General features: G+C 65.4%; 4 protein-coding genes across 4 annotated transcripts; all 4 read left to right on the plus strand.

The window, feature by feature from the left end:
• Positions 1–778: 778 nt before the first annotated feature.
• On the plus strand, positions 779–1,519 carry EMIHUDRAFT_229604 (hypothetical protein; the record flags this gene model as incomplete). Its single annotated transcript, XM_005785855.1, has 1 exon — positions 779–1,519. The coding sequence occupies one exon, from the start codon at positions 779–781 to the stop codon at positions 1,517–1,519; it is 741 nt and encodes a 246-aa protein (XP_005785912.1).
• An 8,840-nt stretch (positions 1,520–10,359) lies between these two features.
• Positions 10,360–11,480, plus strand: EMIHUDRAFT_229607 (hypothetical protein; the record flags this gene model as incomplete). The annotated part of the gene is made up of 2 exons (XM_005785856.1): positions 10,360–10,420; positions 11,245–11,480. The coding sequence occupies 2 exons, from the start codon at positions 10,360–10,362 to the stop codon at positions 11,478–11,480; spliced, it is 297 nt and encodes a 98-aa protein (XP_005785913.1).
• A 4,712-nt stretch (positions 11,481–16,192) lies between these two features.
• Positions 16,193–18,659, plus strand: EMIHUDRAFT_441561 (hypothetical protein). The gene is made up of 7 exons (XM_005785857.1): positions 16,193–16,415; positions 16,576–16,693; positions 16,794–16,834; positions 16,904–16,970; positions 17,205–17,247; positions 17,493–17,574; positions 17,983–18,659. Exons 1-7 carry the CDS (start codon positions 16,229–16,231, stop codon positions 18,510–18,512), a joined length of 1,068 nt encoding a protein of 355 aa, XP_005785914.1. The 5' UTR covers positions 16,193–16,228; the 3' UTR covers positions 18,513–18,659.
• Positions 18,660–19,815: 1,156 nt separating this feature from the next.
• On the plus strand, positions 19,816–20,734 carry EMIHUDRAFT_441563 (hypothetical protein). The gene has a single exon (XM_005785858.1). The coding sequence runs from the start codon at positions 19,839–19,841 to the stop codon at positions 20,469–20,471; it is 633 nt and encodes a 210-aa protein (XP_005785915.1). The 5' UTR covers positions 19,816–19,838; the 3' UTR covers positions 20,472–20,734.
• Positions 20,735–26,002: the final 5,268 nt, after the last annotated feature.

Here is a 26,002-nt window from a genome sequence, read left to right on the forward strand (position 1 = left end):
GGGCGGCAGGGCACGCTGTGGTGTTGAATTCTAGCCTCAAAGGCGCAGCGGGAAAGTCTTATTGAACAATTTTCTTTGAGAGAGGGAGCACTTGAGCACTTGGAGGCTCGCAAAAATCTTCTACAAACCGAACGATACACTCGCTTCCGAGCTCTCACGCCGCGCGTAGGGCCCTTAGGGGCCTAGAGAACACAACCCCCTCTCTCTTTTCTCCCAGTAAGCTAAAAGTACACAATTACAAAAGCGGCGGGCACGTCGCCACATTGCGCGGCGGGGTGGCTTTCAGGCCGTGCCGCCTGCTGCCGCCTGCTGTCCCCTGCTGTCCCCTGCTGTCGCCGCTGCCTTTTGCCGCCGCCGCCGCCGCCGCTCCCTTCCACACACCCCTCATGCACCCCCTCCCTCTTCCCCAGCACCTCCTCTCCCCTCGCCGCCCTCGCCCTCTCCTTTCACGCCCTCTTCCTCTGCCGCATCTTTTCCCAGCTCATGGGCCCACTAGGTCTCACCATGCATATACCCGCGCAGGTGTACAACCCGCGACTTTGCGCGACGAGGCCGAGCCCGAACGCGTGAGATGGGACCTCTCGCGCTGCTGCTGATGCACACGGCCTCCGCCACGAGTCATGTGGAGGGCGTGGACCCCGCCCCCAATCCCCCAGATGGGGCGCGCTTCCGGCTGCGCCCCATCTACCAAGCTGTTCCGAACCCGACTGCCGTCAAGGGCGACCAGCCGGGCAAGTGGCATGGCCAGAGGGGGCAAGACCGGACTGTGAATACTCTCATGCCGTCAAGAGCGACAGCGAGGCGCCGGCGATTCTTCATCGACCTGGCCGCGAACGCGTGGCTCAGTCTTTCCAACACACGTGCGCTTGAGCGCGACTATGGATGGGAAGGCCTCTGTATCGAGGCCAACCCCATGTACCACGCCGACCTCCTCTCTCGGAGGAACTGCACCGTCGTCGGAGTGGCCATCGCGAGCACCGAGGACACTGTGCAGTTCGTCGCATCCCGCAAAGCTCTCGGTGGGATCGTCGGTGCCGGCATGGATAATAAGCAGGCAACGAACACGAGCGAGATGAGAACGATCCCATTCTCGCGGATTCTTGAAGAATTTAAGGCACCAAAGACCATCGACTACTTGTCTCTCGATGTTGAGGCGTGCGTCCGTCCGGACCCCCATCCATGCTCCGACCCCCTCACGCGCGCTACGCCACACACCTCAGTCGCCGTGCTCACACCACGACCGAAATCGCAGGGGGCGGAGAGCCTCGTGATGTCCTCATTTCCATGGGACTCATACACCATCTCCGTGCTCACCGTTGAGCGGCCCAAGCCGGACCTCGTGCAGATGCTCCAAGCGCACGGCTATGTTTGGCAGTGCAACCACGGCACGTTTGGCGACGAGCTGTGGCTTTCGCGGAAGGCCCTCGAGTCGCAACACGTCCAGAATATGCTCGCGCGGGGCATCCAAGGCTGCTGCAAGCCCCGCTCGCACACAGAGTACAGGAGCTGCGCGCAGTAGACCCAAAACAAGACGAATGAATTTGAGTCGCTCCGCCGGGAGCGTCTCTCACAACAACATTCCTGACTCAGCGTGAATGTGTGTGCCTCCGGTGCACGCTTGCGCCGTCCTGCTGAAGCGCTCGCTCGCCAGAGTTTCGCGAAAGACATTGGATCTCTGGATCAGGTTCATGGCGTACACGCTACACGTGAGATATCTTCTGCTGCTCTGGGAGAGGCTCTGCGCCGACCACAAATACTATTTGGTATTTCACGAAATACCCTAGAAACAGAGTTGCGCAGAGGTGCTCACAATGGTGTTCTCAACAGTCAACACACAAGCCTCGTAGGGGGTACGCAGGGTGCTGGGGGCAGCCTCGAAAGGCGGCAGCTTCTCCCGCCGCCCGGGCCTGCCGCCTGAGGCGTTAGTCGACTCGGAGATGCTCGAGCGCTCCTTCGCCGAGCTGGACGCGTGGGATGAGTGGTTGGAGAACGTTGACGCCTTTCATCCACAGTTCATGCGCTTCCCGCCATTTGTCGTGGTCTCCTACGCTTGGGGTGCACGCGAGCACCCGGATGCTGATCCCGGCGTAGACCCCCGCCGAATTTAATATTTTTCTGCGACAGTCGAGAGGGTTTCATGCAAAATGGCGGATATTTGGGGCAGTTTGCTCCCTCCTACGGCCGTGCAATAGAGCGCCTCGGCTCTCCGGCGCGCGATGCTCCACCCTCATGCACTGCTGATGGAGCATCAAGCGATTTCTGACCACTGCGCTGCGCCGTGTGCTCAGGAAAGGGAACGAACGCTCCTCGGTGCCTTATAAGCGCCGATTGACCCGGAAGACCGACAAGCGCGTGCGCGGCGCGCGGCGCGCAAGCGGCAGCTCGGCTCCCACGGAGGCCCCAGCCACCACGCCCTCTGTGCCGCCTCTCCCGGCAGCCCCTGCAGAGGTAATCGAGGCGGCGCTGCCGACAGCACCGGCAGCGCCTCGGACCATGAACCCGGAGGAGATGGACCGCGGCTGGTGGATAGACAAGTCCCGGCCCACCGCTGTGTTCGCCAAGTCCTTCGCGTGCCGCGCACGCTTGCGATTGCGACGTGGCCAAGCTTGACTCCGGCCTGGCGGCCGTGCAGTGCATGTTCGCGGAGAAGGGCGACTGGGAGTTTCGGGCCAATGCGGACGCTGCCTTGAAGCGCGAGCTCTCCCCGGATGCGTACGCCGCGCTTCTCGCCTTTTGGACGCGGGATGGCGTCGCCGAGGCTGTGCGCCGCATCCATCTCGGCGCTGCCTTGGCACCCGCCGTCTCCGCTGCGCCGACCGCCTCCGCTGCGCCGACCGACTCCGCCGCGCCGTCTGCTCCCCCCCTCCCCACCCCTGTCGCTCCGCCCGCGTCCTCCGAGCCTTTCTATCTCGCCATCGACCCGGGCTCCTCCGCCGACTCCCACCTCGGCTTTGCACGCTTCTACTCCACCGGCGGTTTCGTCTCCCGCATCGCGAGGCCGGCTGGCTCGATCTCTCGCGCGCCGTGCTCGGTTCGACCTGCTACTTTCAAAAGGACGGCCTCGACACGAACGAGTCGGGTTCGAACAGACTTGCGCCGCTGCTGGGCGCGCTGCCCGCCGTCTTTGCCGGCTCGCCGCAGATGGTCTTTTTGGAGGACTACTTCGTGAACCCCGATTACCCGAACGGCATCGACCTCAACATTGAGGTGCGCGGGCTCGTTAAGGCGCACACTCGCCCCCCGATAGACTGCGTGCACGAATACTACCCGCAAACCTGGAAGGCGTCTGCCAGGAGATGAGAGCCGCAAGGACAAGATCCGTGCGCACGTCGAGGAGCGCATCGGGCAGCCGCTCCCGGCCAAAGTGCTGAGCCCGGCGACCGGAAGGATGATCAAGGTTCCATCGGACGTGAGCGACGCCATCGGCATCGGGCTGTATGGGCTGTCGCGCTATGGGTATGGCGTGCATGTGGAGCGTCCACAGCTTGAGGTGTGTGGGGTGGCGGCAGCATAGAGCATAGTCATCGCCACCTCGAGTAGGGGGAAATACTGAAAAATGGGACCCCCCGGACGGACCTTGCTTTCATACCGAGCGTGAAGAGCTGAGTCTCAGCTTTCAGACCCTGCAAAAATCATTGAAAAATATTAAGATGGTCCAGAATGGTGACCGAAAGACTCCGGCGCCGCAGCGCTCGTGCTTGCTTTCCTCGCAAATGCGACAAGTGAGGCCCCTCGCAGGGAAAAGAATGATGGCGGCGAAAGAAAAACCTCGGTGAAGACCGCAAATGCTGCCGCTCCTGGTGAGCGCCAGCCCGCGCCGCGTGCAGGGCGTGTCCGGGGCGCCCTCCCCCCGAGTTCCCCCGCAAAATCCGGCCCGCGGTCGCGCGCGCGCTCCCGTCCCGCTGCTTTGGAGGAGTCTGCAGCCCCGGGCGCGCCCGCACGGCGATTGCCGCCTCCACTCCAACCTCATCCACTCTCACTCTGACATTCTCTCCAGAGTCCTCGCGTCGAGCCCGTGGCGCCGGAGCGCGAGCCCCAAGCTCGGGACACAGCGGGACATTGACGATCTGCGATGCCTGTGCGTGCAGGTGATCACGCTGAGCACGGCGCCGGCGGTGGCACCCTTCCTGGTGCTCCAGGCGCGCTGCGCCCGCGCGTTTGCGACGCCCGTGTGTGCCCCTGCGCGCGCCCCGCTCGCCGCGCCGCCGCCGGGCCCGTGGGGGTCTCAGGTTTGCGCGTGTGTGCCGCAGATGTCACGACCGAGCAGCTGCAGCAGATCCTCCAGAACGTGCAGGCCGAGCTTGAGCGGCGCGCGGCGCTGCAGCGCGGGGCGCCCGAATCGAAGCGGTGCGTGCCCGCCCTCGCCGTGGCCGCGCTCGCCCCGCCTTGGCGAGCTCTTGCCGCTCACCCGCGCCGCAGGAACTCGATCTTGTGCGCCTCGGGCAAGGCGTTGCCCAGCGAGGCGGAGGTGCACGCATGGGCGCTGCTCGTGCTGCTACATGGCCGCGGCGCGGACGGCTCGTGGGTCGCCGTCCCGACGCTCGTCGACCAGTGGATGAACGTCGTGCTGCTGCAGTCGAGTCGCTACAAGCAGGCGCCCGCCCTGCTCTCCCACCGCCCCCCGAGCCGCCGCCGCGGCTGCTACACCTCGGCTATATCTCGGCTATATCTCGGCTATATCTCGGCTCTATCTCGGCCTTGCTGCCTGAGCCGTGTGTGCGTGTTGTGCGCAGTTGCGCGAGCGATGACAGCCTCCGACCGACGATCCGGAGTGGCGTAACTTGGCTCTCGCCAAGGGCCTCGTCCCGTCCTTGCTCAGTCAAGCCGCCGCTCGGGCGGCGGAGCCGCTCGCCCACATCACGCGGGGCGCCGAAGAAGCGCGGGGCGCCGAAGAAGCGCGGGGCAACCGCAGCAGGCGTGGCGGCTGATGAGGCGGCGCCACAGGCGCGCGAGGCGCGCCCACGGCGCAATGCACGTTGACTCTGCGGCACATGCGGTGGACAGCGAACACATAGGGTGATGTGGCACGGCGGTAGATGGCCGAGGATGCAGACGGACCGTGGTATGTGTGTTGTGTATATGCTCATATCCGCTTGACTTGAGCAGCAGGCACACACACGCCAAGCGCGGAGTTGTCGCTCGGGTTGCCTTAACTAGATAACATTCCCATATTCATTAATAGCGGCTAGTTTGTCACATCACGTGGATCGATGACCCGGAATATGCCGCAAGACACGGCGCTTTAATGAAGCAACTCATTATCTTGGACGCATCCCTCGACGCGAAGAGCCATGCAGTCACCCGAATTGCTTGCACCTCTCCTGCAAGTAGAACGAAACATTCTTGGAGCTTCCCCAGCCGCTTGTGGCCGCATCTCATCCGTGGCGACGCGCTGTGCCACCGAGCCGTACTTGGCCGCGCCGCCGCGTCGAGGCACGGGTCCCCAACCAAGCAGCGACGCCGAAGCGTCGACCGATAGAGCGCCACGCCCAGCAGTATGGGCGTCGACCGCTCTCTCGAGCGGCCGCGTGGCAGTGCGTGGCGCGGGCGTCACAGGCGGCAAGCGTGGAGCCGCTGGAAGAGCCGGTGCGAGCCGTGGACGGCAGCCGCTCCCCACGTCGCCGAGAGAGGCTGCGGGGGAGAGGGTTCAGGAGGCCACAGGAGGCGCCGGGAGGCTCGGGAGGCGCTAAAAAGTGGCCCGGGCGCCTCGTGCCACCCGTCTGGTGGGGCCAGGTGGGCTCAGGAATTAATCCAGGATTTTAAGGTGATCCACTACACCTGACCGAGAATTGGATGGCGAGATCGCGGCGAGATCGACCAGTCGGCCCAGGTCGGCGCCATGCACTGGCGGGCTGCACAGCGCGCTAGATTACGCGGAGGACGTGCGCTTACCACCGGGTGGGATTACCAGGCTCGCCTGGGCTCGCTGAGGGTCGATCGCGGCGCGACCCGTTTTCGGCTGTTTTCCTCGCGAATCTGGGGTGCGCGCCGGGAGCTGCAGCGCCAGCGTTTCGCGGACCTGTGCAGCCTCCGGGCACTGGGAACTTCTCCCAGGCTCGGGCAATGCGGACATGTGCCAGCGGGGGCGCGGAGGTGGTTTACATGCGGATGCGGCACGATCTTCGAGCCGAACCGACGATACAGGAGGCTCCAAAGGCGCCGTAATCGACAGTTGGCCGTCACCCAACTCCTCGCCCGCCGTGACTGTGGGTGTCTCCTGATTGACCACGCTCGTGGCGGAGCTCGGGGTACCACTTTGGGCCACGGGACAAGCCCTGGGGAGTCACTGTAGCTCGCGCGGGGCTGAGAAGCGCCCATTCCCGCGAAAAATCGAGATTTGGCGAGATATAGGGGGCGGTTCTCATTATTTTCGGCGGCCCCAAAGCTACCCAATCACTCGCCCACCTCCCCCGAGCAGTCTAGTCCAAAAAAAACCGCGCCCCGATCAAGTTACGTTTTCAGTGTTTGCCCCTACCTCGAGGCCGTCGGTGAGAGAGGTCCCCGCGGGGGGTGTCCAGCGTGCCGCGCACAGACACCGTCACTTTTTTTTGCGAGACATATAAACAGTACAGTGAATCGCACCATGTAGTCTATTCGTAAACTGACTCGAGACGAGCGCATCATGTCCATGATGGACAGCGGCGACACTGACTTGGCTCTATCTGAAACGCGCAAGAGCCTCAAGCATTACTCTGCGGACACCTGCGTGTCGATGGTCGCTACTATTCGATGCAAGTTCGCGTCGACGCGGCCTATGCCCGAGCCCTATGTGGCAGGCCTCACTGCGCTTCGCGACGCGGTGTGAATCGATCAAGCGTGGACACGCGGGACGCCGTCAAGTTTCTCGATGCCCCTTTCACCGAACAACGTGGCGTCATTCGCGTGTTCCTTAAAGATGCAACGAAGCAGATTAGCACGGACGAGCGTGTGCACGCCGCGTTCCGCAAGCTTTACGAACACCGGGCGTGCACCACGCACTCCTGCGCCTGCCGCAGATGGCGCCCGGGGATGCCACATCCCGCGTGTTGCCCAGCGTTCATACAACCCAACATTCTACTTAGGGAGGGGGGGTGGGGTGAGGGGGGTGAGGGGGGGGTGAGGTTTGTGCAAATCCCTCAGAAAACCACTGGGGGTGAGTGGGGAGCTGCAATTGTTATTATAAAAATTTCATGTTTATTTTATGTAGCGTAGAACCCACGGGACTTTTGGAGGGATTTGCGCAACCTCACCCCCCCTCACCCCCCTCACCCTGCCAAACTCTTGAAACATGAAGGTGATAACGCCGTGCAGCTGCGAGTCGCAGCAAGGCGGCGTCTGGTCCAATCCACCTCACCGTCGCCGCCGCCGCCCTCCACCTCGCCGTCGCCGCCGCCCTCCACCTCACCGTCGCCGCCGCCGCCCTCCACCTCGCCGTCGCCGCCGCCGCCCTCCACCTCGCCGTCGCCGCCACCCTCCACGTTGCCGTCGCCGCCGCCGCCCTCCACCTCACCGTCGCCGCCGCCCTCCGCCTCGCCGTCGCCGCCGCCTCCCTCCACCTCGCCGTCGCCGCCGCCCTCCACCTCACCGTCGCCGCCGCCCTCCACCTCACCGTCGCCGCCGCCACCCTCCACCTCGCCGTCGCCGCCACCCTCCACGTCGCCGTCGCCGCCTCCCTCCACGTCGCCGTCGCCGCCGCCGCCCTCCACCTCGCCGTCGCCGCCGCCCTCCACCTCGCCGTCGCCGCCGCCGCCCTCCACGTCGCCGTCGCCGCCACCCTCCACCTCACCGTTGCCGCCGCCGCCCTCCACCTCACCGTCGCCGCCGCCCTCCACCTCACCGTCGCCGCCGCCCTCCACCTCGCCATCGCCACCGCCTCCCTCCACCTCGCCGTCGCCACCGCCGCCCTCCACCTCACCGTCGCCGCCGCCGCCCTCCACCTCGCCGTCCCCGCCGCCGCCCTCCACCTCGCCGTCCCCGCCGCCGCCCTCCACCTCGCCGTCACCGCCGCCGCCCTCCACCTCCCCGTCGCCGCCGCCGCCCTCCACCTCACCGTCGCCGCCGCCGCCCTCCACCTCGCCGTCGCCGCCGCCGCCCTCCACCTCCCCGTCGCCGCCGCCGCCCTCCACCTCGCCGTCGCCGCCGCCGCCCTCCACCTCGCCGTCGCCGCCGCCGCCCTCCACCTCCCCGTCGCCGCCGCCGCCCTCCACCTCGCCGTCGCCGCCGCCGCCCTCCACCTCGCCGTCGCCCCCGCCTCCGACGTCGACGCAGTGCGTGTCTACCGGAGACCCGGGTTATATTGCCCAGGGCTACACCGACACCTGGTGTAACAGCAACTGCAATCATGATCCCCCTAACTGCCCCATACTCTATTGCACGCAAGACTGCCTCGGCCAGCTGCCATTACCCTCTCCGTCTCTGCCGCCGTCTCCACCGTCTCCACCGACGTACGACCCATCGCAATGCTACGTGTCGCTCTCGGGCCCCGAGGAGTATGTCACGTCTGCCACGGTCACAGACCAGAACTGGAACAGCGCGCCCATTCCGGAGACCGCAAAGTTCTGCCCGCACGGCACGGGCACCTTCAGCACCAATAATGCCTACGCTTTCTGCAAGGTGCCAACCGGTCAGTTCCCCTCAGCAGGCGAGTCCGCTTCGCGCGGCATGGTGCGCAAGGCAGGCATCGGGGGAGCTAGCTACCGCGGGTGGTTCAACGAGTATCTTGAATACCCATACAGCTGCGGGTTCGGCTGCCTCAAGGTGACTTGCACGGCGGGTACTTCCGTGTACCTCGCCACCATCAACAACCAGGCCAACGGGCCGCACATCGGCGACCTGTGGAATGATGACCCTCCGACAGCTACTGCGATTGCCGCCCTTGGCGGCAAGATCGAGGGAGGCAATCTGCTAAACGACGACGGCGCGACCAGTTACACAATTATGCAGTGTGAGTATGAGGAGGTCGACCCCGGCAATTGCTGGGAACAAGGACTCTAGCACTGACAGATCTCTCTCTCACTCTCTCTCTTGCTGGCTGGGACGGAAGTGATGATCTATTGAGACACGATGGAGACGCTGAGAGTGAGACAGGGACGGATTCACGTGAGACTGAGACGAATCAACGTGACGCCCGTCCGGTTGACCAGTTGGTGGTAAAGAATTTTCAACGACAACTGAGTAAAAGAAAAACGACGTCCCTTGTTGCTCTTTTGTGCGGGCTGGCGCGACTGCCCGGCCCCGCCCCCACGCCCCTGTGTCCGCCAAATGCACCCGTCCAGGCCCATCATCCATCCCGGCGGAGCGCCACCCTATCCGTCCCTGCCTCACTTCAACGCTGCGGGCATGCCTCTGCCCGGTGCTGGCCCGCTGCCCGGCGCCGGCGGCCACGTCCCGCCGCATCTACGAACGCCGGGGAACGGCGTGCCGCTCCGCCCGCCGCCGCCTGGCATGCTGCCTCCGCGGAGCTTCGCGCCGAACGGGCACGCGCCGCCCGGCGTCGGACTCTTCCCGCGACCGCACCTCTCGCACGCGCCGCCGCGGCCGATTCCTCACGGCGGCGCCGCCCCTCGCGCGCCCTCATACCGTCCGGCAGAGGAGGTGTCGTCTGGGCAGAAGCGGGGTCGGCAGGATGGCCCGCGATCTCGGGCGGATCGCGAGGTCGACACGAGGGTCGCCGCCGGCGCCGCCCTCTCTGCCCCGCCAACACGCGCGCCGCCGAGCCCGTGCCTGCTCACACGTTGGGGAGTGGAGTTGCTCAGGCGCGGTGGCGGTCCTCCAGCGCGGCCGAACCGAGCGGGCGAGGCGGAGACACGTCGCCGGCCCACCCAGCGAGGCGGCGCGCTCGCGCCCTGCGGCCGCGCCGCCCGCGCCACTGTCGCGTCCTGCGCCGCTACAGTGCGAGACAGCAGCGAGAGGAATGCTGCTGCTGCGCAGCGCAGTGGACATGCAGCAGTTCCTAGCATGGCCATGCAGTACGCATCTCCTCCTCGTGAGCCGCGTCTGCTCACCGCGCTCGCCTCTGTCTCTGCTGCCGCAGGTGCCGCTTCCGCCCCCTGTTCCTCTTCCAGGCTAGCCGGCCCGCGGCTCGCGCTGCGCATTTCTTTTTTCTGACGGCCGCGTGTGCCTCTTTGTCTAGGTGAGCTGCAGGGCGGCCCGGCGCTTCCTCGGCCGGGCGTCGCGCGGGTGCGGCCAAGGAGTAGGTAGAGGATGGGCATGGGTGAGGGAGGAGGAGGAGAGCGAGGGATGGGCGGAGGAGTAGAGAGGAGGGGCGGGTGAGGAGAGGGAGGGAGGGACGAGGAGAGGAGTAGAGAGAGAGGGATGGGCGGAGGAGGCATTCGCGGAAAGCGGGTAGGGGAGACACGACACGCCAAGTCCGGCCGCCAGATGAGCCGGCTAGCAGCGGGTGTGCTACAGGCGCTACAAGGCCGCCAGAAAAAGAATCACAGTCCGCGCCCGAGCAGGCGGTGCCGCTGCCGGGCGGCGCAGTGCCACGGGCTTCGCCGTTCCCGTTGCTCCCGCCGCCGCCGCCACCGCGGCCGGCCCCTCTCCCGCCGGCGCAGACCTTCGCTCGACCGAGTCTGCCTCCCCGCCAGCAGCTGCAGCAGCAGCAGCTGCAGCGGCAGCAGCAGCAGCAGCAGCAGCAGTTGCAGCAGCTTCAGTGGCAGCCGCCGACGCAGCAGCGGCAGCCGCAGCCGCAGGCCCACGCGCACGCGCAGGCCCACGCGCAGGCGCGAGCCGGGGGACACCCACTTCTTATTTTGCCTTGCGACGCCCTTCTCGCTTCCGTAGGCCCAGGCGCAGCAGCTAGCGGAGGCGCAGCAGCTAGCGGAGGAGGAGAGGCAGCGCCGCCAGCAGCAGCAGCGGCGGCAGCAGCAGCAGCAGCAGCAGCAGCAGCAGAAGGAGGCGGAGGCGGAGCTCCAGCGCACTCGTACTGCGCTGGACAAGACGCGGCGAGCGAGCGAGCATGACGCCCCTGGGCCCACTTCTTTTCTCGACTCGTGTTTCTTTTTTTGGTAGGCGCCAGCTGGACGACGAGGCGAGCCCCTACCTCCCCATACCTCCCCATATCTCCCCATATCTCTCCATGCCACACACACACACACACTGTTCACCCATACGCACCGAACCTTGCACTTTGAATGCCCCGGGGCTCCTGTCGTCTAGACGTGGAGACGCGAGGGTCGCCTGGCCCTTGCCCGACCACCTCGTGTGTGTGGAGGAGGTCACCCTGCCTTGGAGAGAGATACACACACCCTGCCGTATCCGTAGGTCACACAGCGGGCTACGTCGCAGCCACGCCGCCGCCCTCGCAGCACTCGCAGCACGCGCAGCACGCGCTCGCTGCGGCCGGCTACGGCGCTGCGGCGGTCGCGGGGTACGCGCCGCTGCCCACGGGCGGGTACGACGTGGGGGGAGGCGGGTACGGGGGCGTGGCGCCGGCCGGGTATGGCCACGGGTACTGCCACGGGTACAGCCACGCTGGCGCACCCGGCGCTGGGTGGTAGCTTGTTGCAAGAGACGTTCACTCGAGTCGACACGGCTCGAGTGTGGAGTGTGGAGGGCCGTTCGTGAGCACTGAGCTGTCGGTGACTCGCCTGTTGGCGGCCCGTCCTTGCGTGGGGTTGTTGCGTGCACGAATCCGTTTCAAGATGTCGACGCCATCTCACCTCTCTAGTGAGACACACGCACGGGTGTCGGTGGTAGCGAGTGACGGACACTGGCAGTGAGCCGCGCGGCGCGGCTCGGTGGGAGTCGTGATTTGTCGCACAAGGGATTCGATCAACGCCCGTCGGAACACTCACAAACATCGAAAGTGTTATCGTGGGTGGCGTAATTGACGTATAAGTCGTGCTGGCGCGCTAAAATGGCGCGTTTGATATATTGGGATCGTGTGAACTCGCCTGCCGCCTGGCTGGCGCCATGGCTCGTCCATCATCGAGAGGTCTGCCCCTCGCTAGGTGTCACTCTACTCTCCGCGGCTATCGCGCTCTCAGTCTCACTCGACGACACCGACACATCAGGAGAAACCACGAGCACACCGAAGACTTGCGCCGAGGCGTCAGAGAGCGATGGCCCGTTTCACACAGCGAGCACACAAATGCTCTCACCAAAAGGCAAGCTTGTCCGTCCACGGTGCGCGGTGCCCGGTGCCGGTCACTATCGACTATGTCAAAACCCCACTGAGAAATTAGCGCAGCACACTCAGGAGTCAGGTGTGCGCGAAGGACTTGTTCCGCACACTCCACGCCGTGGGGCTAGCACGCAACAGACAACGGCGACTACATCAAGACAGCGAAAGCCTTCACCCGCGCCGTCCCCATCAGTGCCACCGCCTCCCACGCATCCAACGCTGGGTCGTACCGCTCCACCGAGCTGAGGCGAGTGTGGCCGTCGTCGTAGTTCACGCCTCCCACGGCGTACAGCTTGCCGTCTAGCACCGCCAAGGCGTGATCATACCGCTCCTCCGCCATCGGCGCCACCGCCTCCCACGCGTTCGTCGCGGGGTCGTAGCGCTCGACTGAGCTGAGGAAGCCGTCATCGTTGATGCCGCCTGCCGCGTACAGCTTGTTATCGAGCACCGCCAAGGCGTGATTAATGCGCGCCGTCGCCATCGGCGCCACCGCCTCCCACGCATCCAGCGCCGGGTCGTACCGCTCCACCGAGCTGAGGGCGGTGCCATCGTCGTCGTTCAAGCCGCCCACAGCGTACAGCTTGCCGTCGAGCACCGCCACGCCATGTTCGCTCCGCTCCGTCGACATCGGCGCCACCGCCTCCCATGCATTGGCAGCCGGGTCGTACCGCTCGACTGAGCTGAGGAAGCCATCGTCATCGAGGCCGCCCACAGCGTACAGCTTGCCGTCGAGCACCGCCACGGCGTGAGCCTCGTGTGGTGTCGCCATCGGCGTCACAGCCTCCCATACGTTCGCAGCAAAGTCGTACCGCTCCACCGAGCTGGAAGTTGCGCCATCCTCGCCCTGGCCGCCCACCACGTACAGCTTGTCGTCGAGCATCGCCGTGCCGACAAACTTTCGTGCCGAAGGCATCGGCGCCACAGTCTCCTCCTCCCACTCATTCGTTGACGGGTCGTACCGCTCCAGCGAGGCGAGGTTATTGTCGTCCTCATCGCGGCCGCCGATCACGAGCACGCGCGGCCTCTCGCGCTTCTTCAGCGTCTCCTTCCAGCCGCGGCGCCACGCGCGGCACGTCCCCTTGACGGCGTGCGCCGTAGTCGGCAGCTGGGCGAGGATGTGCGGGGCGAGGTCCGGCGAGAGGAGGACCTCGGAGAGCACCCACTCGGGCTGCTCCACGAGCCGTGTGGCGTGCTCGTCCGCCACACGCAGCGCGGCGTCGCTCGCGCCCGCCTGCGCCTCGATGATGGCGCACAGCTGCTCTGGCGAGAGGCCCGCGACGCGCGCGCCGATGCGGTGGGAGGCCATCCGGCGTGCGTCACGCGCCTGCGCCGGCGCGTAAAATTCTTTTCTTTGCTGTGAAGTTTGACCTAGCCTGACCGTCCTTGTGTAACCGTGTCTCATGTTTGGTTTGTCCTGCCGCGCACATTGTCGTGCCGTCGGGTTTCTCCTGCCGCGCACATTGTCATCGACTTGTATCCGACTTGTATCCGACTTGGTGGCTGTGGTGATGTAGCGATGGTGTGGGTCTCTAGTGACCTATACAGCTCCTCCGTGTTCCGTCTCCTGACATGGTACCGACCGGTGAGTGCACGGAGTGAGCAGTGCGGCACTGAGGCCGACATGAGAGCTGGTGCGGCACACAAGCGAGATGTGTTGGTCGCCGATCGCGTCTTCGAGCCGCTCGAGGTGCGCGCACAAGTCGTACATGTACGAGAGGGAGGGAAGGAGGGTGCACACCTCTCGTTGGTTTGCGGCCCCGAGCTTGCGGTGCAGCTCTGCGTGCACGGTGTCGCCCGCCGCCGCTGGCGAGTAGTGCGAGGTCCGCTGCTGCAGTCCCCGCTTCCGCTCGAAGGGGTTGTCGCTGTCGTAGTCGCAGGCGAGCACGTGTCCGCCGAACAGCTCGCCGACAGCATCGTCGCGACCGACGCCGCCGCCGAGGCGGGGGGGGCCGCGGTGACCACCGCCGCCCACGTCGTCCTCCGACGAGTCGGCGTCGGAGTCTGGGGGGGTGGGAGGGTCGGGGCGCACCCGCTCGCGGTCCTTGGCCGCCTTGTGCCGCCCGCTCCGCCGCCGTCGCCGCCGCCGCCGCCGCCGCCCGGTGGGGGGTCTCCCCCGTCGGGCTGTGCGGCGGTCTGTGCGGCTTGAGCCTCGAGCCGCTCGAGCTGCTTGCGAAGCACCCGCAGCTCCTCGGCCGAGTCCACGGGAGCGGGAGGCGCGGCTGGGGCCCCGTCGGTGCCCCCGCCAGCCCCCGAGGGGGGGCGCTCCTGCCCAGAGTCATCTTTGGCCTCTGCGGGCCGTTCGTCTTGGTCAGCGTCGGAAGCGCGCTTCGGCGCGGATTTGCCCATATCGTTGGGCGCACGGAGGGAAGGAGAGGTGGGCTCCTGCCCGAGACGGTCGCGGGACCTGCGCAGAGCTCGCTCTGCGTGATGCCGCTCGAGCTTGGGCGTGCACGCAAGGGCCACGCGCAAGCAAGAGCAAACAACTGGGAAGTTCACAGCTGAGCTTACCCAGAGAACTCCGTTCTCACCCATTTTTTTGTGTATGTAGCTCTTACGAACATACCCGTAGGTGAACTGCTGACAGGGTTTGCGATGAGGAGCGATCCGTATTTTCATGGGAATTTTCGGCGTACTTGCGGCCATGCTATCACGCCTTGCGACATCCTTTCGGCGCTGCTGACCGTGCCATGCTGCACAATTGGTCACCTGCATAGCTCGCGGCCTTAGTATCAAGCATTCAGTGACGACCTGATCGTACGGCCAGTAGGAAGGTGTCCTTCCAGCGCGTGCACGCTTCTGACGCAATATGCGCGTCACAAACTGCCTCGGATTGGCTGCTGGCACTCTCGAGGCTATGCCTACACAGCCTCGCGCGCATGGGCAGTCAAGAGGGACCACGCACCTTCTCAGGACAGCGCCGGTGCCTCTCTCTTGGACCGTCAAACTTGGTGGTCTAGTGTCACCAATGTGGGACCAGTGCGGCATCGCGCCGTCGACAGCTCTGAACTGCGCCTCACCACTGACCGGGAAGGCCGCCAAGTGGGTCAGCACAGGTCGCACATTGTGGCAGCAGTCAGCAGTGCATGTCTGATAGCTAGAGCAGCAGCGTCAGGGTCGCAGGGACGGATCGTGTCAAGCCTCTCGCCCGGCCGGCCGCGTGCGTGCAGACGTCGGCCTGTCTGCTGTCTGGAGTGATCTGTCGGCGGTCAGTACGACCGATCAGGCTGGAGTTTTCTGATGCTTGGAGGGCCTATCTGTATGTACTCCTCGAGATCTCTCCAAATCTGCCCTCTGATCAACCGTGATCATTCGGGAAGGCGGTAGTATGAGCGAGTATGAGCGCCGGGGCCCCGTTTCCGCACTGCGGCGCGGCGCACGGTGCCTCCGGGGGCCACCGCGCCCCCCCAGAGCCTGAGAGTTGCACAGGGGTTGTGCGCCAGGCCCTCCTGCTCGGCTCCAGCGAGTAGACAAGTGTTGTCATCAACGGATCTAAACATAAAATAAAACGGACATCCCAAGCTAGGGCTGGGTCGAGGACAGACACGTCCCCACCAGACCCCAGACGGATCTGATGGCGGATTTTAAAATTCTTCTTTGCACGAGGGAGTTTTGTTGTAAAATTCTTCTTTGTGTTAGTGCCAGTGCGCGCCAGTCCCGTGCCTAGTATGTATGTATGTAGTAAGGTGAAGAACAGCCAGGCTCGGACTGGACACCAACGCGGAGAAGAAGAAGAGAGAAGAAGTCTCTCCCAACGCGGTATGGGTGGACGCTGGACAGATGATGACGGCACGCACGAGCGACACACAGACACAAACAGGCTCACAAGACACACAGCCAGCGGGCTGCCACACACCCGGAGTAGGCGTAGTGTCGTGCGAGTGTCTTGGAGCACTTGGGGTCTAAAAATTCTTCTTTGCACTGGCAACCCCCCAGACAAAAGACTTGCCAACAACAAACCTAAAACCCAGACAAAAGAATTTTACAACAAACCTCTCTCGCACACGCACGATTCACACAACCGGCAAAGCGCGGACGACCGCAGACAAAAAAGAAAACAGAGGAAAACGAGAGCCGCTGGCAACCCGGCGCGGCGCGCAAGCGAGTGCAGTGCTTGCGTGTGCTATGTGGGGCAAGAATAGCGCCAACGTCACGGACACGACCGCCATATCGGTGCACGGCACGAACCCGCAGAACCTGGTCGAGAAGATCCTGCGCTCCAAGATTTACAACCACGCGTACTGGAAGGAACACTGCTTCGGCCTCACCGCCGAATCGCTCGTCGACAAGGCGATGGAGCTCGACACTGTCGGCGCGTTCCGCTACGCCCCCCCCCCCTCGCGCGCGCCCATCCGCTCGCGCGCAGCTTCCACAGCCGCCGCGCCGCCGCACAGTGACAGCACGCGGCCGCCCACCGCCGCCGCCCGCCGCCCGCCCGCCTCCGACGCCGCGCCCCCTCGCTACTCGCCCAGGCGGGACCTTCGGCGGGATCCGCGAGCCGTCGCACTTCATCCAGCTCACTCTCAAGATGCTGCAGATCCAGCCCGAAAAGGAGATTGTGCTCGAGTTTATCAAGAATGAGGACTACAAGTGCGCGGGCCACAGCGTCACGCCTCCTGCCCCAGCTTCTGCCCCAGCCCCACCGGCAACCCCCCCTCCTCCGTCCCCCCCCCCCCCTTCTTGCTGCCAGGTACGTGCGCGCCCTCGGCGCCTTTTACCTCCGCCTCACCGGCCGCCCTGCCGAGGTGCGCCGGCAACCTACCAAACCCCGGCGCCCAACTCGCAATGAGTGCGGCATAGGCCGGCCTGCCGAGGTGTTTCAGTACCTCGAGCCGCTCTACAACGACTACCGCAAGTTGCGCCGCCGGCGCGCGCCCTCCCTAGAAGCGGAGGGCGGAGAGATGGTTCCGACGGACACTCGAGAGGGTACGCGTAGTCCGGTGCACTCAGCAGTGCTTCGCTGGTTCTCGTCGTCTTCGTGGCCGTTGTCTTCACACCCCCGACGTTGGCGTAGTCAGAGAGAGAGAGAAGGGGAAGGGAGAGGGGGGGGGGGGGGTAGGCACACGTGTGCATTCACACCCCTGACCCCTTGGCGTCGCAGCCTCGCGTCGGGCGAGTACTGCCTCGTTCACGTCGACGAGCTGGCAAACGAGTCTAGAGGCGGAAGACGGATTCATGGATCTCAACCCGCGCTCGAGGGGACACGTACTCAGCTGTCTTCGACCGTATTCCGCTGTGTTGCACTGTCTTCGTACCCCTCGTCTTCACGCGGTGCTCTGAATGGTCTGCACGATACCGTCTCCCGGCCGGATGTCGGCGTATTCCCGGCCGACGAGTAAGATGCAATCTCGCCCATATCTCGAGCATATCTCCCCGTATCTCCACGTAGGTCGACGAGCTGCTGCGCGACGAGTATGTCTTCGACCTCGCTCTGCCGCACTTGCCGAAGCGGCACACGCTGGTCGCCTCCGGCCCGCGCGCCGTAGATGGCCCAGGCCAGATCTCGGAGGCATCTCGGAGGCATCTCGGGGACCTGTCGGAGACCTGTCGGAGATCTCTCGGAGATCTCTCGGAGACATCTCGGCTCTGCGGTGAGTGAGTGCGGTGAGTCAGTGCTGCATTCAGTGCTGCAGTCAGTGCTGCAGTCAGTGCTGCTGTCAGTGCTGCAGTCAGTGCTGCTGTCAGTGCTGCAGTCAGTGCTGCTGTCAGTGCTGCAGTCAGTGCTGCAGTCAGTGCTGCTGTCAGTGCTGCAGTCAGTGCTGCAGTCAGTGCTGCAGTCAGTGCTGCAGTCAGTGCTGCTGTCAGTGCTGCTGTCAGTGCTGTAGTCAGTGCTGCTGTCGGTGACTCACTGCTGTGACTGCTGCGAGTGACTGCTGCAGGCCTGCTCACTGGCCCGCGCCGGTCGGCTCTCGAGGAGGACCTCAACGAGCTGATTGCCGAGGAGGAGGCGGCCGAGGCGGCGGCGAAGGCGGAGGCAAAGGCGGCGGCAAAGGCGGCGGCCAAGGAGCAAAAAGCGGCGGCCGAGGCGGCAGCGAGGGAGAAAGAGGCGGCCGCGGCGAGCCGGCGGCCTCCGCCGCCGCCGCCGCCTCCGCCGCGCGGGCGCGGCGAGATGGAGAGGCATGGCGAGGAGGGGCGGCGAGGGGAGGCGGAGCGGCGCGGCGAGCGGCGCGGCGAGCGGCGTGGCCGCAGCCCCGACCGCGGCGACCGAGGAGGCAGGGGCGGCAGGGGCGGGGGCAGGTCGTATTCGCGCTCCCCGTCCCCGCGCCGGCGGGGGCGGAGCCGCGGCCGCCGCTCGCCCTCGTCGTCGGCTTCGTCGTACTCCTACAGCTACAGCAGCAGCGGCCGCCGCAGCGGCAGCGGCGAGCGCGGCGGCAGCGGCGAGCGAGGCCGCCGCAGCCCACGCCGCTGAGCTGCCGCTGAGGTGAGGGGGTTCTTGCATCGGAAGACCCCGCCATGCGTCCCGGTCTGCCGTGCGTGTGTGGTGTCTGGTGATATGGCTCGCGCTCCAGGCGCCTCGCCGCATCCGCGCGCGCCCTATCTACAACACTTTCCCCACACTAAGCGGCGTAAAAGCGCACACACCTCCCACGACCACACCCACACGAAAATGCACAAAGGCTAGATCACCTAGAGTAAGAACCCTGCACAAAAGATCGCAAGGGCGGGGACCTGTTCCTTTTTACCCATCTCACAGTATAGAGGTGTCCGTTTTATTTATTTATTTACACCTCCCACACCCCTATGATGTGCGCGCAGGGGTTGCCGCGCGTCGCGCGCGTGCGGCGTGGCAAAAAATACAACAGAGCGCCTGTGCCACTACACCGCGCCGTACAACTTTTTTGTGCCGCTGAAACCCGGGCGCCAAATACTATTTGGCAAATACGGGTGAAAGCCGTACGCGCACAAGTGTCTCAAGCACCGTACACAAAGCCTGTCGTGACCTTTCTGCTTTCACTTCCGCACCCATCTTCTTTGGCAGCAGCTGGTACGACAGGTCCTCTCCGTGGCCTAGGCAGCCGCGTTCACCCTTGCCCCAGGTAAAGACGGCGCCGTCGGCGGTGATGGCGAGGCTGTGGTATGTTCCCGCCGACACGAAGACGACGCGCTGGCCAGCAAAGGCCTCGATCTTCTTTGGCAGCGGCTGGGTCTGCTCGTCGCCGTGTCCCAGCCTGCCAGAGCTTCCCAAGCCCCAGCTCCAGACGTCGCCGTTAGCGGCGAGGGCCAGGCTGTGGTATCCTCCACCCGACACGGCGACGACGCGCTGGCCAGCAAAGGCCTCGACCTTGTTCGGCTGGCACCGCTTCTCCCAGTCGCCGTGGCGAGTAAGGAGGCGAGTAGTAGGGCGAGTTAGGAGGGCGAGTAGGAGGGCGAGTAGGAGGGCGAGTAGGAGGGCGAGTAGGAGGCGAGTAGGAGGGGAGTAGGAGGCGAGTAGAAGGGCGAGTAGGAGGCGAGTAGGAGGCGAGTAGGAGGCGAGTAGGAGGCGAGTATAGGAGGCGAGTCGAAGGGCGAGTACAGCTTGTAGGAGGCGAGTAGGAGGCGAGCAGGAGGCGAGCTTCGTTCGTGACCCACCCTGTCCCAAAAAAGAAAGAAAGAAAACAGCCGCCCAAGGGAGGGATGGGAGGACGGCACGCCGCCACCACACAGGACCCTGTCCCACCCGTGTGGGCCCGGGTGTTTTTTACTCGCCAGGCTGTGCTGCGCCCCGAGCCCGTAGTCGTTGCGGAGGAGGGAAGCGATGGCCGCCAGCGCGTACGACGTCGCGCGCGTGCCGGCCCTCGAGGCCAACGTGCGGCAGCAGTGCGCCGACGGCACATATGACCTCGACAATAACCTCGCCCTCCTCAAGCTCTACCAGTTCCACCCGGAGAAGAGCGACTCGGCGGTGGTCGGCCGTGTGCTCGTGAAGGCGTTGACGCGGCTGCCCGCGTCGGACTACCTGATGTGCACGTACCTCATCCCGGAGCGGGTGCAGGAGGAGGAGCTCCTCGCGCAGGTCGCCGCCGTCGCCGCGCTGCTCGAGACGTGCCAGTTCCGCGGCGTGTGGGCGGCGCTGGAGCCGCTGCAGGAGCCGCTGCTGCAGCACATCCCCGGCGTGGCCGACGCGCTCCGCGACTTCGTCGTGCACACGCTCGGGCTGACTTACCAGGCCATCCCGGCCGCGCACGTGACTGCGTCGCTCGGGCTCGACGCGGCGGCGGCGGCGAAGCTGGTGGAGGCGCGGGGCTGGAGGGTCGAGGGCGAGCTGGTGCAGGTCGCGCTCAACGACGACAACCAGGCCAAGCCGCGCAAGGCCGCCGAGGAGGGCGGTGGCGCCCTGCAGCTCGGCCAGCTGACCAAGGTGATGTCGGCCGCCTTTGGGCTGCACTAGCCGGCGTGCATCCACCCCCCCCCCCCGGTAAAATGTCCCCCCCGACCCTGCCCCGCCCCCCGACCCTGCCCCACCCCGCCAGAGAGTGGCTTGCCGCTCGCCGCTCGGCTGCAGGGGCGGTGGACAGGGACGGGTCGGGACCCCACACGGTGAGGTGGCAGCACGAGTTGCGCGCGCAGAGAGCGCACTGTTGGGGCTTCCGGGGCTTGGGGAAGAGGAGGGAGGAGACGGCGCGCCACCGGGACCCCACGCGTGTGGTTGGGGTGCGGCGGGGAAGGGGAAAACTCTGCTTTCCTCATTTTATAGCCTCCCGCTAGGACCCAGTGAAACCCACAAGTTGAACTTCGCTCTTCGCGGAGAAGTTATTGCACTCTCCCCCGCGAGAGCCGAGAGCGGGGAGGTCGGTGGTGGTGTGTGGGAGGTGGGGCGAGAACGGAGGAGGCCGGCAGGGGTGGTGGGAGGGAGGGGGGACGCCCACCGCCCCCACCGCCCCCCGCGAAGAGATGAGGGGACCGAGGACAGAATGATGAAGAACAATCCGACAAGTGACTGGACACCCCCAGGGGACGCGTTCAATCTTCAAACACAAAAAACACCTTTAATGCGTACGGTGCTAGCATGGAGCATGCGCCTGCATGAACTCCAAACCCTCCAAACAAACAACAACTCTCTCTCTCCCAAACAACAAGTTCTCCTCGAGCCTTTCACAAGAAAGAAATGGAAAGATCGGATGTTGGAACAGGACCAGTCCATGACAGAAAGGAACAAACAAACTCAGAAAGGCAAACAGAAAAACAATGTGGTATTGCTAAATAAAAATCTCTCTCAGAAAGGTTATAAGAAACAACAAGTTGAGTTCACAGACCTTGTTGTGTTGTTTGTTGTTGAGAAGAAAATTAATGCCTGCTTACGGCGCAGCGCGCTGGGTCTATGAGAGGTTGAGGTGCGAGCCCTGGAGGCCCTGGGGATGGGAATCTGTCGACGGACTGCCGGCAGCAAGAGAAACCGCAGTGAGCGGACCGCCACTGCTGTAAGGGGAACAACTAGAGGTCCAACAAAGGGGGAACAACTCGCACCGAGCAGGACACCGAGGGCAAAAGAAAACCCACAGGCCTAACACAAGCAGTCTCGGACGCAAGTATCAGCACAAGAATCAGAACGTATTAAAAGCACCTAAAGGAGCAAGGCATACCGGTGTGAACAAGTCTGTGCTTGTGCGTCTTGGGTCCGGAGTTGTGCGTTTATCGATCAACACTTTCGATAGACCGAAAGTAAGATCGTTCGGTGCAGAAACCCCGGCCATGCCCATGTAACGCAATTGTGCTCGATTTTTTTGATTTTTTGGTCGAGAAGTGTCTCCAAGTCTTCTGGACCCATCGATGGCCGTCGCCTCGACGCCGCTCGTCGCGGCACCATCGTGCCCGGCCTGGGCGAAGCATCGTCGCGGGCGCCAGCCGCAGTTCGACGGCAAGCCGTGCGAGCCTGCCGAGGAGGAGGACATGTGGCTGTGCCTGGCCGACGGCCGCGCGCGCAGCACCGCCGACCTGAAGCGCCTGGCGACAGCCGCTCGGGTGCGAGCGAAACGAGCAGGAGATGCAGCCGCCGCGAACACGCGCGATCGGCAGGCGCGCGACCAGCGCCGCCGGCAGCGTGAGCAGCACGACCGGCGCGCAGCGCCGGCGGTCGCCAAGACCGTGCGCCCACAACGCGGCCAGTGCGGCTGCCCGGCGCACGCGGTGTGCGGCATGTGCGTCGACCAGAGCAAGCTCGCCGCGGCCGAGCAGGCGGCCATCGACCTGGAGACGCGCTTCCACGCCTCGACGAACGTCGTCATGGACCTGGAGCGGCCCGAGGACGAGACGGCGGCGCTGCTGCAGCGCTGCGTGCACGTCTCCGACGAGACGAAGCGGCGGCTGCTGGGCGAGTGGAGCGACGAGCGCATGGCGCACGCGCTGCCGCTGCACGCATGCGCCTCGTGCGGCGTGCGGGACCCGTCGCTGACGTACACGCGGGTTGACGTTTTGGCGCTGCCGCGTACTGTGTCTGTGCGCGTAGCCGGCGGCGAAGACGAGACGCGGCACGTGTTTGAGCTCTCGCCCGAGCAGTGCGCTAAGTATCGAGGTCTTCAAAACAAAAAGGTGCGCCTTGCGTTTCCCAACGGCGCGAGCAACGACCGTCCCAACGGCGGAGAGGGTGACGAGCAGATGCGCGACGCATCAGACGCGCAGGATGACGGTGCAAGCATGTCCGAGGGTGAGTAAAAGTGTGAGGTTTGGTGGAGGCTGTAGCGTCGTCGCGCGTAAGAAGAGTGGTGAAATTTAGAAAAGGAGTTGCGGTGTTGATCGCCGCGGGAGCCCTCTTATGTGAACAAGTCTCCACCGACAGAATCCTTGTCACAAGGCGGCGCCCCTCTTGTTCCCTGTAGGTCCCTAGCTCGATGATCACGAGTCTTCCGACCCCGGCCGAGGCGGTGCGCCCGCGTGGGCGGGCGATCGTCGTCTCGTTGGCGGCGGCGACGCTCGCGGCGCTCGCGCTCTGCGTCCACCGCAACCAATCGAGCTCGCGGCTGGGCAGCTCCTCTGATGACGAGGTCCTCGCCCGTGGGTTTTTCGACGACGCCTTGGCGCCGCGCTGCTACGACGAGGAGAATTGCTTCTACGGCTGTAAGGATGGCTACGAGCAGCGATGGTCCGGAGCGGCCGCGCGCAGCTTGTGCTTCAAGCGGTGCTGCCAATCTGAGCCGGCGCCGCCGCCCGCGCCTCCTCCTCCTCCGCCCGCGCCTCCGCTGCCGCCGCCGCCGCCGCCGCCGCCGCCGCCGCCACCTCCGCCGCCGCCGCCGCCGCCGCCGCCGCCTCCCCCTCCTCCATCGCCGCCGCCGCCACTCCCGCCGACGCCGCCTCCCCAGCCGCCCGGCGGCGGGTGCGTCGATGAGACGAGCTGTTTGTTCATGGGGTGCGCGGCCGGGTTCGTCGAGATGGCGCCCCTCAGCGGGAGAGGCGTCCGCGAGCCGGTCGAGGGGTGCCACCGGCGCTGCTGCCCAAGGACGCCCACGCCTCCGCCTTCCCCTCCTCCTCCTCCGACGGCGCCCTCCGACGACCGCAAGGTGAGTTGTCATTGCATCAGGCCGCGCCTCCACCTACCTGTGCCTCCACCTGTGCTAAGTCGCTTGGGCGTGGATAGGGAGCGCGCGGGGGGGGGTGGCTCTTTGGAACTGAGGTTGCTTGCTGCTACTGCTAGGTGAACTGCAAGAGGCTGCCCAAGTTTTACGAGGGCGTCGCCACCGCAAAGCTGCAGGACTACCTCACGACCGAGCTCAAGCTGCCGACGCCGCCCGACCCCGGCGCCGAGAAGCAGCACATGCTCGGACTCATCCCGACCGACACCTACCGCTTCAACATGAGCTACAGGAAGCTAAAGGCGCATCTCCCCCCCGCGCCGCCTGGAGCGCCCCGCGCTGCCGTCCCCGCGCCGCGCTCTCGATTGCGGATTGGGAGGCGTTGGAAGAGCGGCGAGACCGCCCCCGCCCCCCTGCCTCGCTCGCAGGTGGGGTCGGTCAAGCTGGTCGGCTGTCTGTACGAGGGCCGCAAGGCTGGCGCGCTGTGGCTCGACTCGCTCGACGCCTACCACAAGCTCGCGAAGAGCGTCCGCAACAAGGCGGACGCGCTCGGCGACAGCGTGCTCGGCTCGCTCGGAGGGGCGGTGGGCGCGAGCGACGGCGCGTACCAGGACTTCAAGGAGTGGCACGCGGGGTGGAAGCAAGACGGCCTCGCTGCCAAGGCCGCCGCCAGGTTCAAGGCCAAGGGGACGCTGCGCGAGCGCTTCTTCCCGGATGCGATCCGCGTCGAGGTGAGAGAGGGGCCGGGGTCTTGGTTTCGCTGTGAGTTGGCCCTAGCCAAGCAACAGAGGGTGCCCGCATCGTGCTCCCACAGGTGAGCGACATCGAGTTCGAAGTTCAGTACGCGTACTCGACCTACAACGCCCTCGGCGTGCACTTGTGCAGCGGCCCGATCACCGTCACCGGCCACGGCTCGCTCTGGTTCGACGACCTCTCTCTCAAGGAGAAGGACCTCGAGGCGCTGGTGGGCGGCCTCGGGCGGCCCCTCTCTCGTGCGGCGGAGACACGTCCAGGACACGTGTCCACGACATGCCCGCGACATGTCCACAGGCGGCCCCTCTCGTGCGGCGGAGACATCAAACTCGACGACCTCCAGGTGTGTGGAACTGTGGAAGCGCGGCGCAACACGCCCCTCGCGGTCGCAGCCTCAGCTCAGACTCTCGCGCATCCGCCCCTCGCGCGTCCTGCAGCAAGCAGCTCGCAACGCCCCCCCCCCCCCCCCCCCCCTCTTCTGCTGGGCTGGCTGCAGGTGGGCGGCATATGCAGCTTCGTCAGCAGCCAGTACAAGGACGGGTTCGCCCGGCCGGACCTGCTCGGCATGGCGTGCAACGGCTTCGAGGCGGTGAATCACAACCCGTTCTCCGACGGGTGGCACTGGGTCGGGCCAGGGGAGCGGCCGGCCGGCCTCGTTGGCAAGGTGCAGGAGTTCGCGAAGAAGTCGTGCGGCTCGGTCGACTACGACATGAACCGGCGCTGCATGTTCACCGACGGCTGGGAGCAGGCCTTCAACCTGCTCCCGATGCTCGAGGGGCTCGGCGCCGCGAACCCCTCCTTCGACAGCGAGGCGTACGCGCAGGTCGGGGACAAGGCCAAGCTCTGCCGCGCGGAGGGCGCGTCCTGCCACGTGTGGGACTGCTGCGGCGTCAACGGCGAGCTTAAGCCCATGTGGTGCAACCCTTTCGCGAGCGGGCAGATCGGCAGCATCGGCAAGGCGCGCTGCGTGGTGTGCGAGGAGGGCGTCGAGACGGGCAGCAAGGAGTTCCCCGGTGAGCTCCGTCCGCCCGCGGGTGCGGACCCGGTCGACACGTCCTCTCACCTCGCCCGCCCGTGAGCAGGAACCCTCGTCGCCTGCGACGCGACCCAGCTGAACGCGCTCGGCAAGGATGGCGGAGACAAGGTGGCGTCGAAGGACGCCTGATCGCGGAAGAAGATCACCTCGTACTGAAGGAGCGCCTCGCGGACCGCCGCAAACTCGGTGGCACCGATGTGAGAGAGGTCGGCGCCCTCAATTTCGGCTCCCAGGGCGTGGGCGACCGGCGTGACGCGCCAGCCGAGCGCGTGGGCGGACGGTGGCTTGAGCGCCGGCGTGGATAGACGGGGCTGCCACCTCGCAGCGCCCTCATCGTCGGCAATAGGAGGTGGCGCTCGCCAAATGCAGCGGGGGTGCGGGCCTACGACCTTCGCTGGGGGAATGAGTTTTCCTTTTTGAATGAACATGGGCGGGCGCGTGTAGATGCATCTGAAAAGCGAGAATCTGAGATTCCCCGCATCCGAGAATCAGAATCACAGCGGGAGGAAAGCGGAGTCGCAATTCCAGGGGTCGTTGTGGCGGGCCACCCTGTCCAGAAAGGCATGGAATGGATGCCAATCTGGGGTCTTTCGACCGAGATCCGAGTCTGATTTCGCCTCACCGCCT

The sequence above is a fragment of the Emiliania huxleyi genome (genome assembly GCF_000372725.1).
Source record: "Emiliania huxleyi CCMP1516 chromosome Unknown EMIHUscaffold_157, whole genome shotgun sequence".
Classification (NCBI taxonomy): domain Eukaryota; phylum Haptophyta; order Isochrysidales; family Noelaerhabdaceae; genus Emiliania; species Emiliania huxleyi.